The sequence below is a fragment of the Ranitomeya variabilis genome, chromosome 1 (assembly GCF_051348905.1).
Source record: "Ranitomeya variabilis isolate aRanVar5 chromosome 1, aRanVar5.hap1, whole genome shotgun sequence".
Lineage (NCBI taxonomy): Eukaryota > Metazoa > Chordata > Amphibia > Anura > Dendrobatidae > Ranitomeya > Ranitomeya variabilis.
Window position 1 is genome coordinate 610288744 of NC_135232.1, and position 20558 is coordinate 610309301.

Genomic DNA, 20558 nt, shown 5'->3' on the forward strand with positions numbered 1-20558 from the left:
AATAAATGTCTACACATAGAATATATATATATTTTCCCACGCTCGAGTTCATATGAGGACATCCAGCAGAGGGCGCCTCACCGCAACTCAAGGTAACTACAGGACATTCCCCTGCTTTCCTTCATTCCCCGGGGGTTTTACAGACAGGAGCACAGCTGCATTAGCAGAGCTCCTGGGTGTAAAATGATTTTACCCCTTCAGATGGATTTACATCGTGTGACGTGACCTGAACAACGGAAGGTATGGGATTATTGTTGTTTTGTTATTTTTCCTTTTTTACAGAACGAGGGTCTTCAGGTGGATTAAGAGTCTAATAAAATATTACAACACCCTGTGTCTTTATTTAATTAAAGTACTTTGTAATAATGTGTGTGTTTTTATTAACCATTTCTTACTATTGGATTAATAATGGATAGGTGTCATAATTGACGCCTCTCCATTATTAACCTGGCTTAATGTCACCTTACAATAGCAAGGTGACATTAACCCTTCATTACCCCATATCCCACCGCTACACGGGAGTGGGAAGAGAGTTGCCAAGTGCCAGAATAGGCGCATCTTCCAGATGTGCCTTTTCTGGGGTGGCTGGGGGCAGATGTTTTTAGCCAGGGGGGGGGCAATAACCATGGACCCTCTCTAGGCTATTAATATCTGTCCTCAGTCACTGGCTTTACCACTCTGGCGGAGAAAATTGCGCTGGAGCCCATGACAATTTTTTCCGCGATTTAACCCTTTAATTTAATAGCTAGAGGGCCCATATTTTGTACATACACACTACTAACATTAGTAGTGTGGAATATGCAAAAAAAAAGGGATATGAGATGGTTTACTGTATGTAAGCCATGTCTCATACCATGTCGGGTTTCTGAAGGAGATAGCAAAAGCCGGCAATTGAATTACCGGCTTTTATGCTATCTAGCGCTGAATTAAATATAAATATATATGTCTCAATGACATATATATATATATATATATATATATATACTGTATATATGTTTTAACAAACATTTGAGCACATAAATCCATTAGATGTTGGTTTTGCAAGCCTGCGAGAAAATATCGCAGTACGGATGCCATACGGATTACATACGGAGGATGACATGCGCAAAATACGCTGCCACACCCTGCCTACGGAGGACATACGGATCACTATTTTGGGAACATTTCTGCGTATTACGGCCGTAAAAATCGGACCGTATTTTCATACGCTGAGTGTGACGCCGGCCTTAAAAATTACTGCAACTGAAAAAATAAATATAAGACACCGAGGATGGGACATAGTGCATGAAATGCATAAAAGGGAAGCACGCTGGATTCTAGAGCTCCCTTAGGTTTGAATCAGAAAACAGATTTAAGTTATTTTTATTAATCATTTTTTTATATATGCAGGGACAATCTTTGGGATGTTTCTCCATGGATTTTGGTTTTCATGTGATATGTGGTTTCTTATGTGTGTAGTGTACCATATTGATTGGTATGTGTTCTAACATTGATTACCCGTCAGCTGTTTCACAAATGTCATTTCCTCTCTTGAGCAGGATATCAAGTCAGGAGCTTTGTTTTTTACTCATTATGATTAAGACCCACACATCGGTCAAAACGCGTATGAGCAGAGAGTCCTGCAAAAGGAAATCAGAGCCCTGGTGCAGAGACAACAGGTAGAACTGTCTGTTTTATTCTCATGTGGGATTAGCTATCCCTTTCTGTCTTGATCTCCAACAATCTTTTTAAGAGGATTGAATAAAGAAAAAGTTTTTTTATAATCAAGAAGATGTGCTGGATAATTATGGATTAATTCTGCATGTGGGCTTGAACATTATTCCATGCACCTTCGTGGATAATTGCACCTGCTGTGGACAATTCAAGGGTGAGCTGATGAACTTTTCCTTATATTTTACACACCACAACCGAGTGTCAAACATCACAGACTCCGAGTGTCATACACACACCACAACCGAGTATTACACATCACAGCCACTGAATATTATACATCACAGTCATCAAGTATCACACATCACAGCTGTCGAGTGTCATACACAAAACACAACTGAGTATTATATGTAACAAGGTGGACCGGGGTGGTAGTCCTGACCGAGTTCACCCACAAAACACAGTCCGCAGACACCCCGGTCCCTTGTACATGAAAACACAGGACGGACACAGCTTCCCTCACAGATTAGCTTTTCTTCCCAGTCAGTGTAGTCCAGGCAATGAAAATCCAAGGTCACGGCTGCGATCCAACAGGGATAAACTTTAATAAAACAGTGATTGGAAAAAAAAAGGAATACAACACTGGCTTCCTGCTCTCTCCCTGACACTGTCCACGGCCATACCCACCACAGCCACAGTAGCCAAAATCAAGCAGTAGTCCACTAGCTGGGTCTGGACGCTTTTAGTCGCTTCAGCGGGGGGCCCTTCCAAAGTCCTGGGGCAGTGTTGCGGTTTTTAAGTCTTTAGTCCGGGGCAGCAGATTCTGGGGTCTGACAATGCCCGTGTTGCAGTCCTTAGATCCGGTGCAACAGATTCTTTCCCCCTCCTAGGGTCTGGCAATGCCCCGGCTGCAGCTGCACATCTGCCCAGGGCAAATGTGGTGGGCTACTGACAGGAAGCAGGAGCTTCCTGCTCTCTTGAGGCTGCTGACACAGCCCACAAAGTTAACTCTTCTCTGTCCCTAACTCTAGCATACATTGGATAGGAACAGTTGTGTCATACACAAAACACAACTGAGTATTATACATCACAGTCGCTGAATATCACACATCATAGCCGCCGAGTGTCACACACCACAACTGACGAACATCACACATCACACCCATTGAATATCACACATCACCACAGCCACCGAGTACCACACATCACAGCCACCGAGTACCCCACATCACAGCCTCCAAGTATCACATATCACAGCCTCCAAGTATCACACATCACAGCATCCAATTATCACACATCACAGCCGCCGAGTACGACACATCACAGCCACAGAGTATCACACATCATAGCCACTGAATATCACAGCAGCTGAGTATCACAGAACACACAGTAGCTGAGTACCACATATCACAGCCACCTAGTACCACGCATCACAGCCACAGAGTACTACACATCACAGCCACCGAGTATCACATATCACAGCCACCGAATATCACACATCACAGCCACTGAATATCATACATCACAGCCGCCAAGTATCACACATCACAGCAGCTGAGTATCACACAACACACAGTAGCCGAGTACCACACATCACAGCCACCGAGTTCCACACATCACAGCCACCAAGTATTACACATCACAGCCACCGAGTATCACACATCACAGCCGCCGAGTATCACACATCAAAGCCACTGAGTAGCACACATCACAGCCACTGAGTACCACACATCACAGCCTGCAAGTATCACACATCACAGCCTCAGATTATCATACATCACAGGCACCGAATTTCACATATCACAGCCGTCGAGTATCATATATCTCAGCCAGCGAGTACTACACATCACAGCCGCCAAGTATCACACAACACAGCTGCCAAATGTATCACATCACAGACGTCGACTGTCATACACACACCACAACTGAGTATTACACATTACAGGCACCAAGTATCACACATCACAGCCACTGAATATCATACATCAAAGCTACCATACATCAGCTACCGAGTGTCACACATCACAGCCACTGAGTATCACACACCACAGCAGCCGAGTATCACATATCACAGCCACCGAGTACCACACATCACAGACTCCAAGTATCACATATCACAGCCTCCAAGTATCACACATCACAGCATCCGATTATCACACATCCCAGCCACCGAGTATCGCACATCACAGCTACAGAGTACCACACATCACAGCCTCCAAGTATCACACATCGCAGCCTCCAATTATCACACATCACAGCCTCCGATTATCACACATCACAACTACGGGATATCACACATCACAGCCACTGAGTATCACACATCACAGCCGCTGAGTATCACAAACATCACTACTGAGCTGCTGTGTATCTAATCCTATCATGTGTGATACCTTCTGTTGAGCTTTATATCTAAGCCCCTGGGCACTCACCTGACTCTTACGAGGGTAGCGGTAGAGAATGGGTGTAGTAGTACTGTGGGGCTCCACTCACAGGTGATATTATGGGTGGGGTGTTGGTGGTAGCAGGAGAGACTTGTGCCTTCTTGAGGTTCATCTGTGGATGAGTGGAGAAAATCACATGACCTCAGGAATAATTCATAAGAAAGTGCCCCCCCCCCATGTAAACTCCTCCCCATCCTGTGAATAATTGCTATATTAGTCTTAACTTCTTAGGGCCTTTGTGGTTCCCAAATATCAGAAGGGTCAATTTCAGAAATTGTCTTGGGAGGTTGAGGTTTGTCATCAGGACTCAGTTGCAACTGCATATAATGGTGTGAGGGAATGGACTGTCGGGGGCCGGGGACATCATACTGTCTGTGGAGGTTATGTACTGTGAGGGTATCACATTATGTGTGGAGGGAATGCACTGTGAGGACATCATCCTGTGTGTGGGGGAATGTACTGTGGGGACATCAGACTGTGAGGGGATGTACTGTGGGGATATCATACTGTGTGTGGGGAAATGTGCTGTCGGTACATCATAGTGTATTACGGGAATGTACTGTGGGGACATCATAGTGTTTGTGGGGGGGATGTACTGTGGTGACATCATACTGTGTGTGGGGGAACGTACTGTGGGGACATCATACTGTGTGTGGGGGAATGTACTGTGGGGACATCATACTGTGTGTGGGGGAACGTACTGTGGGGACATCATACTGTGTGTGGGGGAATGTACTGTGGGGACATCATACTGTATGTGGGGGAATGTACTGTGGGGACATCATGCTGTGTGGGGGAATGTACTGTGGGGACATCATGCTGTGTGGGGGAATGTACTGTGGGGACATCATGCTGTGTGGGGGAATGTACTGTGGGGACATCATGCTGTGTGGGGGAATGTACTGTGGGGACATCATATTGTGTGTGGAGGAATGTACTGTGGGGACATCATACTGTGTGTGGAGGAATGTACTGTGGGGACATCATATTGTGTGTGGAGGAATGTACTGTGGGGACATCATATTGTGTGTGGAGGAATGTACTGTGGGGACATCAGACTGTGGGGACACCATACAGTGAGTGCAGGAAATGTACAGTTGGTACATGTGTATGAGGGGAATGTACTGTGGGGACATCATACTGTGTTGGGGGCAGAGAGGGGGCCATGTGTGGGTACAGTAGTGGACCTCAGTAGAATATTCTTGTGTGGACACACATACAAGGTTGAGTGAGGTTCGGTTAATAGCTTAGTGTATCACGTGAAGTGTATGAAGAGGCAATTTGCATATAGCTTAGTGTAGAATGTTAATATCTGCAGTGCCTGCCGTCATGTGTCTCCTCTCACTAACTTCCTGACTTCCAGATGCCTCCAAGTCCAATGTCATGTGACTTATGGGTTTTGTTGATTGGCTTTTGGGTCATATATTTGCCGCCTCTCAATATCTCCAGCACTGTGATGGCGCCTCCCTCAGAGTCTCCAACAATGTGTTGCCAGTCTCCCTCCCCCTAAATCTCCAGCACTGTGATGACGTGCCCCCGATGTCTACTCACCTCTCACCAGCAGCTCCACAGAGCACACAGGAGCATCGTCCCTATAACACGTGTAGCTTCCCTCGTCCTCATACGCCACAGAGCTCAGGACAAGATGGCTGCCCTCTGTCTTGTGTAGTGGTCTTTGGCTTCTATGTAGGCTTCCACTGCTCCAGGACACTCGACCTTCACAACCTGCACACGTCAAGTTCACATTAGAGAAGAGTGTAGCCAAGATGGCGTCCTCAGGAACCGCTGGAAGAGAAGAGACGGATATTGTATTCAGCAGTATAACAAGCTGGGTTATTATGGGATTCTACATTCTAATAAGCAGCTGGGCTATTATGCTATTATCTATATATATATATATATATATATATATATATATAATCGCCAGTTGGGACTTCCGGCCACTGTCCCCGTATCCCATAAGGCATCGCGGCAGTGTCACTTGCGCAGGCGCAGTGACATATACGTTTCCACTATTGCCACGCAGGCGCATTAACAGCCACATCGTTACTACGCATGCGTGGCAATAGCGGTGACGTGTATGTCACTTGCACCTGCGCAAAAATACAAAAACGCAGAGGGATGATATAGAACAGATATGTTGGAAAGCGCAACCGGTGTGAGACATGTCCGATGCACCTGTCAGCACCACTAAGCATACACAGATATTAATTTCACCGCACTCCCAATGCGATAGCATCAGACCTATTTCAAGTATATTATAATCAGCAGCATAACAAGCCATGCTATTAGGTTTATTATACATTTTAATCAGCGGTATATCAAGCCGGACTATTACGCTATTATACATTATAATCAGCGGTATAACAAGCCAGGCTATTACGGTATTATACATTATAATCAGCAGTATAACAAGCCGGGCTATTGGGTTTAATATACATCATAATCAGCAGTATAACAAGCTGGGCTATTACGGTATTATACATTATAATCAGCGGTATAACGAGCCACGTTATTACCGTATTATACATTATTATCAGCGGTATAACAAGCTGGGCTATTATATTATACATTATAATCCGCGGTATAACAAGCCAGGCTATTACGGTATTATACAGGTCCTTCTCAAAAAATTAGCATATAGTGTTAAATTTCATTATTTACCATAATGTAATGATTACAATTAAACTTTCATATATTATAGATTCATTATCCACCAACTGAAATTTGTCAGGTCTTTTATTGTTTTAATACTGATGATTTTGGCATACAACTCCTGATAACCCAAAAAACCTGTCTCAATAAATTAGCATATCAAGAAAAGGTTCTCTAAACTACCTATTACCCTAATCTTCTGAATCAACTAATTAACTCTAAACACATGCAAAAGATACCTGAGGCTTTTAAAAACTCCCTGCCTGGTTCATTACTCAAAACCCCCATCATGGGTAAAGGCCCCGTCTCACTAAGCGATTTACCAACGATCACGACCAGCGATATGACCTGGCCGTGATCGTTGGTAAGTCGCTGTGTGGTCGCTGGGGGGCTGTCACACAGACCGCTCTCCCCAGCGACCAACGATCAGGGGAACGACTTCGGCATCGTTGAAACTGTCTTCAACGATGCCGAAGTCCCCCTGCAGCACCCGGGTAACCAGGGTAAACATCGGGTTACTAAGCGCAGGGCCGCGCTTAGTAACCCGATGTTTACCCTGGTTACCAAAAAAAACAAACACTACATACTCGCCTTTCGGTGTCCAGGTCCCTTGCCGTCTGCTTCCTGCTCTGACTGAGTGCCGTACTGTGAGAGCAGAGCGCAGCGGTGACGTCACTGCTGTGCTCTCACTTCTCACTGTACGGCCGGGAGTCAGTGAGAGCAGGAAGCAGACGGCAAGGGACACCGAAAGGCGAGTATGTACTGTTTGTTTTTTTTGGTAACCAGGGTAAACATCGGGTTACTAAGCGCGGCCCTGATGTTTACCCTGGTTACCAGTGAAGACATCGCTGGATCGGTGTCACACACACCGATTCAGCGATGTCAGCGGGGCCTCAACGACCAAAAAAAGGTCCAGGCCATTCTGACACGACCAGCGATCTCGCAGCAGGGGCCTGATCGCTGGTACGTGTCACACATAGCGAGATCGCTATGGAGGTCGCTGTTGCGTCACAAAACTTGTGATCTCGCTATGTGAGACGGGGCCTTAAGACTAGCGACCTGACAGATGTCAAGAAGGCCATCATTGACACCCTCAAGCAAGAGGGTAAGACCCAGAAAGAAATTTCTCAACAAATAGGCTGTTCCCAGAGTGCTGTATCAAGGCACCTCAATGGTAAGTCTGTTGGAAGGAAACAATGTGGCAGAAAACGCTGTACAACGAGAAGAGGTGACCGGACCCTGAGGAAGATTGTGGAGAAGGACCGATTCCAGACCTTGGGGAACCTGAGGAAGCAGTGGACTGAGTCTGGTGTGGAAACATCCAGAGCCACCGTGCACAGGCGTGTGCAGGAAATGGGCTACAGGTGCCGCATTCCCCAGGTAAAGCCACTTTTGAACCATAAACAGCGGCAGAAGCGCCTGACCTGGGCTACAGAGAAGCAGCACTGGACTGTTGCTAAGTGGTCCCAAGTACTTTTTTCTGATGAAAGCAAATTTTGCATGTCATTCGGAAATCAAGGTGCCAGAGTCTGGAGGAAGACTGGGGAGAAGGAAATGCCAAAATGCCTGAAGTCCAGTGTCAAGTACCCACAGTCAGTGATGGTGTGGGGTGCCATGTCAGCTGCTGGTGTTGGTCCACTGTGTTTCATCAAGGGCAGGGTCAATGCAGCTAGCTATCAGGAGATTTTGGAGCACTTCATGCTTCCATCGGCTGAAATGCTTTATGGAGATGAAGATTTCATTTTTCAGCACGACCTGGCACCTGCTCACAGTGCCAAAACCACTGGTAAATGGTTTACTGACCATGGTACTACTGAGCTCAATTGGCCTGCCAACTCTCCTGACCTGAACCCCATAGAGAATCTGTGGGATATTGTGAAGAGAAAGTTGAGAGACGCAAGACCCAACACTCTGGATGAGCTTAAGGCCGCTATTGAAGCATCCTGGGCCTCCATAACATCTCAGCAGTGTCACAGGCTGATTGCCTCCATGCCACGCCGCATTGAAGCAGTCATTTCTGCCAAAGGATTCCCGACCAAGTATTGAGTGCAGAACTGAACATTATTATTTGATGGTTTTTTTGTTTGTTATTAAAAAACACTTTTATTTGATTGGACGGGTGAAATATGCTAATTTATTGAGACAGGTTTTTTGGGTTATCAGGAGGTGTATGCCAAAATCATCAGTATTAAAACAATAAAAGACCTGACAAATTTCAGTTGGTGGATAATGAATCTATAATATATAAAAGTTTAATTGTAATCATTATGCAGCGCCCCAGAGTCCTGGTCGTTGCAGTACTGTGGCTCCGCCACTATGGGGAGCTATGGTGCGTCCGATGGCACTGAAGGAGTTCATCTGATCAGGTATCACAGACACCAATACATTTCACAGCCGGGCCTCCGGGGGGAGCTAAGGGTGCTATTCATTAGGCCACTCCCCACCATAGTGGGTAAACTGGGGGTCAGGCAGGAAGTTAGATCAGAAAGCTGACTGGATTGGACGAAGCAACACCTAGTGGCAGAGGGTGTTGTGGAGGAAGAGACAGTAGGGTCTCTGTCAGGGGTGGGATCCTGACAGAGGCTTGGCATTGAAAGAACGTAACGGGTCCGCGCCAGCTCCGGGAAGCGGCGGGACCCAAGAAAGGACTAGAAGCGAGATAGATTGTGCTGAGTGAGAAACGAGATCAAGCAATAGGAGAATACCAGTAGGGGTCGTGCTGTAAGACCGGAGCAACACCCTACTGAGGCGCACTACCGGTGGCCGGAACGCCGAGGGAGTATTACAATAACCAGCTTCAAGCAATACTCTAAACAGCGGAAGGACAGTCAGTCTCAGGCGGGCTGTCTAACACATATCACCTATGAAGTCTTGGGAGGCAATTGCGGGAGAGGGGCGTCTCTAGGGTCCCGGAAGAACTCCAGGCCTATCCGACAAACGGGTGCCGTTCTAACTGTAACATCAGGAAGGGACGGAAGATTAGAAGAACATCATTTAATCGAGTTGTGAGGGAACTTAAGAAACAGACACAACGGTTGTGGGGTACTTTCCGTAAGCATAGCAGGGAAGGACTACAACACATAGCGCTAAGAAGGAAGGCACCGATTTCCACCTGTGAAGTGAACTCTGTAGGTGCCATTGGACCGGCCGGACTTGCGCAGCCTGGTGAACCGTATTCTGGACTGAGGACTCAGAGATCTCCAGTAAAGAGGTAAAGAGACTGCAACCTGGTGTCCTCGTTATTTACCGCGACCTGCACCCCACAACTGCACCGCCAACATCCACACTTATTATTCACTGTGCGCCCCACGGCAGGGTCACGGACCGGGGCCTAGCCGCCGTGACAACCCCCAGAAGCAGAGACTCGTAGGCCCGGTACCGGGTACCCCTCGGCCCTGCGGGTGTGGGGGCGCTACAACTTGGCGTCACGAACAGGATTTACTTAAGCCTGAAGAATCAGGTCATGTGTGCCTTGGAACTGTGATTTACTGTGCTTGGACTGTACTTTATTGCAAAGACTGTGGATTGTCAATTGCCGCTAAAATTTCGCGCCAAAACTGCCGCCATTACAGCGCTAAGGAGAGCGCAGGAGAAGAAGAAGGGCGTGGAAGTGGGCGTGAACAAGCTGAAGAGCGCGAAAGACAATGGCCGCCCAGTCTAAATATCTCGGCCCCTTGAGGACATGTCCGTCAGCAGCCGAGATCCGCCTCCTGATCCTCAATGGTGGGCAGAGACAGAGAAAATGAAACCGCCCACGAAGGAGAGAGCGGGAAAAGGACCAGGAAGAAGGAGCGAGCGACATGGAGGACGCCATGGCCAGCCACCCGGAGCCAGAGCGTGGGGTCGGAGCAGAGGACTCCCCCAGCCACCCGGAGGGGCACCGCAACCAGGCCTCCACCGCTGATGCTGAATTCCTGCAGGCCGGAGTGGACGAGCTCAGCGACCGACCTCGACGGCCGCAGCTGAGCACTGAGGCCGGGTGGAAGAAGGCCATTATCAGGAGCCTCACCAGACATCTGTCGGCAGCCTCATCTGGTCCGGAGCAGGAAAGAAGTCCCAGCGCTCCGAAGCTGGAAAGCAAGGCCCTGCCGGAAAGCGAGATGCTGCAAACGGAGATAACAACGCCGCAGCGCAAGGCCCTGCAGCTAGCGTTCCAGACCCCAGCGGAGATGGAGCAGATCGGCACCGGAGGAACCGCATCTGAAGCAGGTATGAAGGACGACCCTGCCCTGACGACCGACACCACTCCAGTGACTGCTAGTGCCACAACTGCTGACTCCGTTCCAGTGACTGATCTTGCAGCAGCCGCTACCTCTGCTGCAGCAAATGCCCATACTCAAGCTGCGCAGACCTCCATAGCTGCGCATGATTTAACCGTACATGAAAGACGGATTAACGGCGTGTGTCCAGCACTGGGTGTAGCCCTGGACCTCACTTTTCCCAGGCCAGGAAGGGTTAAGTGCCAGGTGCAGCCCTGGAAGCCGTCCAACTAAACCTCGGAAACCTGAAACTGTAAATAGTTAACTGTTTATTTCCTTGCTATTTTGCTGCTAAAACCCATCCTGGGTTAACTCTTAAAGGGATCCCTTTGTTTACCCGGGATCCCTATTGCTTTTTATTTTTGCTTTCACTTTCATTTTTGCTTTTTTGTTCCACAATGTTATAAAAACTGCTGAATCATGAACAATGCATGATACAAACTTCTTGTAAATAGTTTGCACCTTCTTAAAGGTGCTATCTACTGGTTCTATATGAAGAAAGGACACTTTGCGAAGATATTGTTTTTTGAAAACATCACTGGAGTCCTTATTGCAAACAGACTTGCAGCTTGAGGAGTTGCACTACCTCATAGAGACTTGGTCCCCTCTTAAAGGGGATGTTCACTGATGGTACTTAGAGAATGATGTTGCTCTAAAAAGAAAGTTAATGATGCTGCTGATATGTACAAGTTGTATGTAACTAAATTGTTGAAAGAAAGAAGTGTTTAATAATGTGTTCTGAGATAAAGTAATTATTGGAAAGATGCAGTAGACCCGTAGGGGTAGACATAGTGTCCTGCATAGTTGTTAGCAAGAAAGTAAAGATAGAAGTTAATGCTCTAAGGAAATGTTGATAATGTTGATAGAAACTGGGGATAGAAGGTAAACCCTGAGTCCTCCATAGTAAGTCAGTTATTGTAAAGAAAGAGTTAATAATGTGTTACAGAGGACAGAAAGTGAACCCCTAGGGGTTAGGTAGTGAGTCCTCCTAGGAGCCATACGTAGATGGCTCAGTGTTTCTAAAACTGAAAGTAATGTTATGATCTATACTGGGTATAGAAGTTGAAAAGGCAGTAGGCTCTGGCTGAACGGGGCGGTCCTGTAACAGAAAGGAGAGGCAGTAGGTCTGGTGCCGATAGGACAGGCGGTCCTGCAGATTCAAAGAAGGAGAATGAAAAGTTAACTTACCTTATAATGTGATTATAGGAAGGTCTTTGGTGGATACAGAGTGTATGTCCTTAAAGGCAATGTTAAAGTACTGTTCAGCAATTTTTGCACTTAGTAGAATACCCGGTTGGGTAACAGGAGTTATTTATAGCCTGTAATTTATAATGTATAATGTTAACCATGTTTTGTAACGTTCAAGTGTCCTCACCTCCCATAAAGGGAAGCTTGTTCAAGTATACGTATTGTTAATTGCACTCAACAAAAATTGTATGTCTTTTTGCTAAACTTGTATTGTTGTTTTCTTCCCAGTCCCGGAGTACTGTGTTTAACCAGGGGGGAGTGCAGCGCCCCAGAGTCCTGGTCGTTGCAGTACTGTGGCTCCGCCACTATGGGGAGCTATGGTGCGTCCGATGGCACTGAAGGAGTTCATCTGATCAGGTATCACAGACACCAATACATTTCACAGCCGGGCCTCCGGGGGGAGCTAAGGGTGCTATTCATTAGGCCACTCCCCACCATAGTGGGTAAACTGGGGGTCAGGCAGGAAGTTAGATCAGAAAGCTGACTGGATTGGACGAAGCAACACCTAGTGGCAGAGGGTGTTGTGGAGGAAGAGACAGTAGGGTCTCTGTCAGGGGTGGGATCCTGACAGAGGCTTGGCATTGAAAGAACGTAACGGGTCCGTGCCAGCTCCGGGAAGCGGCGGGACCCAAGAAAGGACTAGAAGCGAGATAGATTGTGCTGAGTGAGAAACGAGATCAAGCAATAGGAGAATACCAGTAGGGGTCGTGCTGTAAGACCGGAGCAACACCCTACTGAGGCGCACTACCGGTGGCCGGAACGCCGAGGGAGTATTACAATAACCAGCTTCAAGCAATACTCTAAACAGCGGCAGGACAGTCAGTCTCAGGCGGGCTGTCTAACACATATCACCTATGAAGTCTTGGGAGGCAATTGCGGGAGAGGGGCGTCTCTAGGGTCCCGGAAGAACTCCAGGCCTATCCGACAAACGGGTGCCGTTCTAACTGTAACATCAGGGAGGGACGGAGGATTAGAAGAACATCATTTAATCGAGTTGTGAGGGAACTTAAGAAACAGACACAACGGTTGTGGGGTACTTTCCGTAAGCATAGCAGGGAAGGACTACAACACATAGCGCTAAGAAGGAAGGCACCGATTTCCACCTGTGAAGTGAACTCTGTAGGTGCCATTGGACCGGCCGGACTTGCGCAGCCTGGTGAACCGTATTCTGGACTGAGGACTCAGAGATCTCCAGTAAAGAGGTAAAGAGACTGCAACCTGGTGTCCTCGTTATTTACCGCGACCTGCACCCCACAACTGCACCGCCAACATCCACACCTATTATTCACTGTGCGCCCCACGGCAGGGTCACGGACCGGGGCCTAGCCGCCGTGACAACCCCCAGAAGCAGAGACTCGTAGGCCCGGTACCGGGTACCCCTCGGCCCTGCGGGTGTGGGGGCGCTACAACTACATTATGGTAAATAATGAAATTTAACACTATATGCTAATTTTTTGAGAAGGACCTGTACATTATATTGAGCAGTGTAACAAGCCGAGCTAATATGGTATTGTACATTATAATCAGTGGTATAACAAGCCAGGTTATTACGGTATTATGCATTATAATCAGCAGTATAACAAGCCGGCCTATTTTATTTTTATTATACATTAAAATCAGTGGTATAACATGCCGGGCTATTACGGTATTATACATTATAATCAGCAGTATAATGGGCTGGGTTTATTATAGCATTATACACTATAATCAGCAGTAAAACGAGCCGGCTTATTGCAGTATTATACATTCTAATCAGCTGTATTATGAGCCGGCTTACTGTAGTACCATACATAGACAGTGAATATGATACTAGAACAGCAGTGAACACAAAAATACGGAGAAAAAACGTCCACTTAAACATATTTAGATAAAAATATTCAAAATGTTTATTAAGTTATAACAATCACATACATGCATAAATGCATAAAATACAAAATGGATGTGTTGTCAACACAGCCATATAACAGGAGACACGAAAAGGAGAAACGTGGCAATGACCAAGTTAGAGGGGGAATACTCAAATATACCCTTCGGGTAGCAGCATCGATCAAATATACCCTTCGGGTAGCAGCATCGATCCAAATCTAGAGTATAATGTGTGACTATGCACAATCATTGTATCCAATACACATGTTTCAAGATCACCCTGTATACACAGTCACATGCTCATGTATGTTTGCGGCTTACCCATTTGTAATCAGGGCTGGTATCCCCTCCTCGCTTGGTCCCCCCGGACGCGCGTTTCGCGTGGCTTTTTCAGTTGAAAAAGCCACGCGAAACGCGCGTCCGGGGGGACCAAGCGAGGAGGGGATACCAGCCCTGATTACTAATGGGTAAGCAGCAAACATACATGAGCATGTGACTGTGTATACAGGGTGATCTTGAAACATGTGTATTGGATACAATGATTGTACATAGTCACACATTATACTCTAGATTTGGATCGATGCTGCTACCCGAAGGGTATATTTGAGTATTCCCCCTCTAACTTGGTCATTGCCACGTTTCTCCCTTTTTGTGTCTCCTGTTATATGGCTGTGTTGACAACACATCCATTTTGTATTTTATGCATTTATGCATGTATGTGATTGTTATAACTTAATAAACATTTTGAATATTTTTATCTAAATATGTTTAAGTGGACGTTTTTTCTCCGTATTTTTGTGGTTATAGTATTTTGGAGTAGTCCTGGAGGGGTACCTGTGGGGTGCCTAGAGAGAGCTGGTACTATCCGCTCATCTGTACAAAGTATATTGGTGCTTCATGATTGTAGTATTAAGTATAGAACAGCAGTGAAGACTGACACTGACAGGCAGAGCAGCAGAGGGGAAGGCTGTTGTTTTATATATTTGGACTTTGGGTTGGTGACAGGTGTATAGTCTCCGTAATATTCCATCCATACCCTGTAGTGTAATCACAGCGTTCAGAGCTGGGATATGTCCTGGTGAGAGGAAGTTCTGAGCTCGATGCGCCCCACAACATCTGCCGCTGAGCTGGGGGCGACATATCCGGGCCACGCTGTGTATGCAAATCAGCCCATTTACATACTGGATATGGAAATACACTAGGGTGGGGGGGTACAGACAGGATCTATCCAGATCAGCTCCCCACAGAGATGTGACTGAGGTGTGGGTGCAGTCAGGATCTGTCCAGATTAGCTCCCCGCAGAGATGTGACCGGGGTGTGGGTGCAGACAGTCAGGATCTGTCCAGATCAGCTCCCCGCAGAGATGTGTCCAGGATGAGGGTGCAGACAGTCAATGTTTATCCAGATCAGCCCCCGGCATAAATATGACTGGGCTGCAGTCAAGATCTGTCCAGATCAGCACTCTGCATAGATGTGACAGGTATGGGGTGTCCAAACAGTCAGGATCTATCCAGATCAACACCCAGCAGATATGTGACCAGGAAGGGGGTACAGTCAGTCAGGATCTGTCCAGGTCAGCCTCCTACAGAGATATGACCGGGTTGGAGGGTGCAGACAGTCAGGATCTATCCAGAATAGCCCAACTGCAGAAATGTGACCGGGATGGCTAGGGGTACAGATAGTCAGGGTCTATCCAGCTCAGCCCCGTGCAGAGATGTGATAGGGCTTTAGACAGTCAGGATCTGTCCAGATCACTCCCCTACAGAGATATGACCAGAATGGGGTCAGTCAGGATCTAGCCAGATTAGTCCCCCTGTATAAATGTGTCCGGGATGGGGGTACAGACAGCAGGGCCGGACTGGCCATTTGGCAATTCTGGCAAATGTCAGAAGGGCCTGTCTGGTCATGGGCCGCCTTGTCTGCTACGTTGTTAAAAGAATCGCTGTTCTCAAGACACCCATACTGTTAAGAGTTGTGAAGGAGCACAAAGTCACTGACTCCGTCACTTACCCCAGCAGGCCACAGGTATCATTAGAAATACTGATCTTGTAGAAAATCTTCCTTTCCTCCATCCAGGGTAATATTAGTAATATATCGCATCTGGTGCTCGGGGGCAGGGACACCATCGGCCTGTGTGATTTCAAATCCCAGGGCTGAATTTCAGCCCCAGTCTATACCTGACAGACAGTCAGGGTCTATCCAGCTCAGCCCAGTGCAGAGATGTGACTGGGGTGCAGAGAGTCAGGATCTGTCCAGATCAATCCCCCATAGTGATGTGACTGGTGTGATCTGTCCAGATCAGCTCCCCCCCACACACACAGAAATGTGGCTGAGATAAGGGGTACAGACAGTCAGGATCTGTCCAGATTAGCCCCAGCATAGATGTGATTTGTCTGCAGACAGTCAGGATCTGTCCAGATCAGCCCCATGCAGAGCTGTAACCAGGATGAGGGAGCAGACAGTCAAGATCTATCCAGATCAGCACCCAGCATAAATGACTGGGCTGCAGTCAGGATCTGTCCAGATCAGCACTCTGCATAGATGTGACTGGGATGCAGAGAGTTAGGATTTTTATTATTATACATTTTTATAGCGCCATTTATTCCATGGCGCTTTACATGTGAGTACGGGGCAAATAACGACAAATACATTAAACATGAGCAAAAGAGAAGGCACACAGGTACATAAGCAGGGAGGACCCTGCCCGCGAGGGCTCACAGTCTGCAGGGGATGGGTGAGTGGGTGAGGATACACTAGGATTGGTGCAGATCAGCGAACTCTCACCCCCCCCCCCCACACACACACACACACAGAGATGTGACAGGGTTATAGGGTGCAGATAGTCAGGATCTGTCCAGATCAGTCCCCCATAGTGATGTGACTGGAGTGGGGGTGCAGACAGTCAGGATCTGTCCAGATCAGCATCCTTGAATAAGTGTGACTGGGATGGGGAACAGAAGTCAGGGTCTATCCAGATCAGTTCCTCATAGTGATGTGACTGAGGCAGTGGTGCAGAATTCAGGGTCTATCCAGATCAGCCCCCTGCAGAGATGTGATGGAGGTAGGGGTGCAGGCAGTCAGGATCTGTCCTGATCAGCCCTTCCGCCCCTCATAGAGATGTGACTGCGGTGCAAAGAGTCAGGATCGGTCCAGATCAGCCCTCCGCAGAGATGTGACAAGGTTGCAGGATGTAGTCAGACAGGAGCTGTCCAGGTCAGTCCCACGTACTGATGTGACTGGGGTGGGGGTGCAGACTTATGCTTTGAACCAAGTATTACAGTATGGCTTCTAGTATCTATATACCGGTATATAGATGGGTGACCACAGAAAGCACAACTTGCAATCCAAAATGGTTTACTAAGATTGCAACTCTGAATCACAAGTACAGCGCCGTTGTAGGACCGAAGCAATATACACATGATAATAGCTGGAGAGGAGATGATCATTAGTGATGAGGATAATTCTGCTGACTCCAGAGCAGCGTGCGCCTCACACACTAATCACTACATTCAGTATACTTCATTACCGTCTCCGCTTACACGGACACTTGCACCAGACTGGACTTTGTATCGTTACACAACTCTAGGAACGTCACAACCCCGTAATCATCACATGTGTCATCTGTGGTGTTACATGGGACTGCAGGTTAGATCTACTACATTATCTGTACTCAGAGTGATCACTGTGTTATCTGTGGTTTTACATAGGACTGCAGGTACAAACACCTACATTATCTGTACTCAGAGTCACTGAGTTAGTTATCTGTGGTCTTACATGGGACTGTTTGTGACTTCTGCTACATTATCTGTACTCAAGAGAGTTATCACTGTGTTATCTGTGGTGTTACATAGGGTGGCAGGTGACAGCTACTACACTATCTGTTCTCAGAGAGTTATCTGTCAAAACACAGCTGTCGGGTGACCCGGGACCAGGGGCTCCTTCCCTGTCACTAAACCTAGGAGGCGCCGTATCTCGCCCTACTCCCCTGGATACGTCTGAAGGTGAAGATGCTGGGGCCTTATCTCCTGAGTTAGCCCTGCGTCTGTTCTCTTCCCGCACTCAGGGAAAAGGGGCGCTACTGTGTATTGCAGTACACCAACCCGACAAACAAGGCAACACAAACAAGGGTTAACAGAAATACAAACTATTCACTCACATATGACAAAGTAATGTACCGGGGAGTGGAGGTAGGGGAATAAACCAAAATAGAGAAGGATAAGGAATTACCACGCATACAAACCAAGCAACAGTCACAGATAACTCCTCTAACTCTCCTTCTTATATGAACTCCTCTCCCTCCGTTAGCCATGCAGCAAATGCTAGCTCTGACAAGGATTAGTGCCAGAGCCCAGATTATAAAGGGGAAAGGCGTGACTAACCGAGCTCAGCTGCGAGCACAGGGATTTCCAAAATGGCTGATTAACCCCTGTTCTGCCAGAAGGTATAATCACCATTAAAATGAAGGAGAAGTGCTTCTTCTCCGCGCAGGAGTAGGAACAATCAGATGCTGCGGTCTTCTGGCTCCATACTGTAACCCTGTGACATTATCCCTGTGTTATCTGTGGTGTTACATAGGACTGCAGGTGGAATCTACTGCATTTTCTGTACTCAGAGCTTTATCACTGTGTTACCTGTGGTGTTACATAGGACTGCAGGTTGTACAATAATCAAATGTGTATAGATTGTTACGTCCTACTCTGCTACATCTCTCTATGCTTCGGACATACAGTATAATGACTTTGCAGTGTATCAGTTCCTGTAAAATCCCAATTTCCAGCCTCGTACACACAGACACCCCCTGTATATAAAGCAGTGACCCCTTATGTATGGAAGAATCACCTGTATAGTTGGCAGTGCCCTATATATATATATATATATATATATATATATATATATATATCTCAGGATCCTCTGTATATGTGGAACTTTCCCTGCATAGATGGCAGTGCCCCCTTTATGTATCACAGCGCCCCCCCCCCGATATAGATGGCAGTATCCCCTTTATATATAGCGGTATTCACTATATAGATAGCAGTGACCCCTGTACAGATGGCAGCGCCCCTTTTATTTATAGTAGTGCCCCTTTTATATATATACATGTCCCCTGTGTAGATGGTAGTGCCCCCTTTAAATATAGCAGTGCCCCTTGTATAATTGGCAGTTCCCCCTTTATATTTAGCAGTGCCCCAGTATATATATCACAGTGCCCACTGTATATATGGCAGTGCCCCCTTTACATATAGCAGTGTCCCCTTTATATATAGCAGTGCTCCCTGTATAGATGGCAGTCCCCCTTTATAAATGGCAGTGCCCCCAAATTGATGGCAGTGTCTCCCTGTAAATGTGGCAGTGCCCCCCTGTGTATATGGCAATGCCCACTGTATATATGGCAGTGCCCTCTGTATATATGGCAGTGCCCCATGTATATATGGCAGTGCCCCATGTATATATAGAAGCACCATCTTTATAAATGGAAGTGCCTCCTGTATAGAAGATAGTGCCCCTGAATATATACAGTATATATATATATATATATATATATATATATATATATACAGTATATATATATATATATATATATATATATATATACATCAGTGCCCCCTGTATTGATGGCAGTGCCTCCTGTATATATGGCAGTGTCCCACGAATACATATATTAGCGCCCCCTGTATAGATTGCAGTGCTTCCTATATACAGTGGTCTTCTACTTTTTCAGACTCCGTAGACCCACTGACATAACGTGAATCAGCTGAGCAGAAGGATCGTCAGATAAGACTAGAACTCCTGGGATGACCCTAGTCCTGGGTGAGGGCACAGCTTACCTGGCTTCGGGCAGAGGTTGTCCTGTGTATTGATGAGCTGCCCGCAGCACAGCACAATTATCAGGGCTGTGTAACGTCCACTGGTGCCCGCCATGGTGGCAGTCTCTTCTCTCAGGCTCCCATAGATCGCTGCCTCTTGGCTCCTCTCCTCTTTTAGTGACTGTCTCGTCCTGACTGTGACAATCTACCCTTTGCGCTCTCACGACCGCCCTCTTCTGAATAAATAACAACTGAACAGGAAAATATTTGAGGAACCATCCAGATTGCACAATGTGCTGACGGTGACACACAGGGGCTAGTAATAACCCACCGCTATCAGGCCACTAAACAGCCTGCCTGAATGCAGTGACATACGGTGGGGCTAGTAATAACCCATGACTATCAGGTCACTGAACAGTCTGCCTGAACGCAGCGACATACGGGGGCTAGTACTAACCCACCACCATCAGGCCACCAAACAGCCCGCTTGAACGCGACAACACATGGGGGCTAGTAATAACCCACTGCTATCAGGCAATCGAACAGCCCACCTGAACGCAGCGACATACAAGGGCTAGTAATAACCCACAGCTATCAGGCCACTGAACAGCCCGCCTGAACGAAGGTGACACACA

The 20558-nt window shown here is 47.0% G+C and overlaps 1 protein-coding gene across 2 annotated transcripts in view; it reads right to left on the minus strand.

The window, feature by feature from the left end:
• The window catches only part of IL6R (interleukin 6 receptor), a 35375-nt gene extending 15233 nt beyond the window's left edge, over positions 1 to 20142 (minus strand). The window contains exons 1-3 of one of the 2 annotated variants that reach the window (XM_077260587.1): positions 19945 to 20103; positions 5643 to 5876; positions 4080 to 4203 (exon numbers count right to left, since the gene is read on the minus strand). In XM_077260587.1, coding sequence (XP_077116702.1) covers positions 4080 to 4203; positions 5643 to 5876; positions 19945 to 20038 — 452 coding nt within the window. In that variant the 5' untranslated portion in view covers positions 20039 to 20103. Of the gene's footprint in view, positions 1 to 4079; positions 4204 to 5642; positions 5877 to 19944 lie in introns of both variants that reach the window. The other variant, XM_077260588.1, reaches the window with a different exon arrangement.
• Positions 20143 to 20558: the final 416 nt, after the last annotated feature.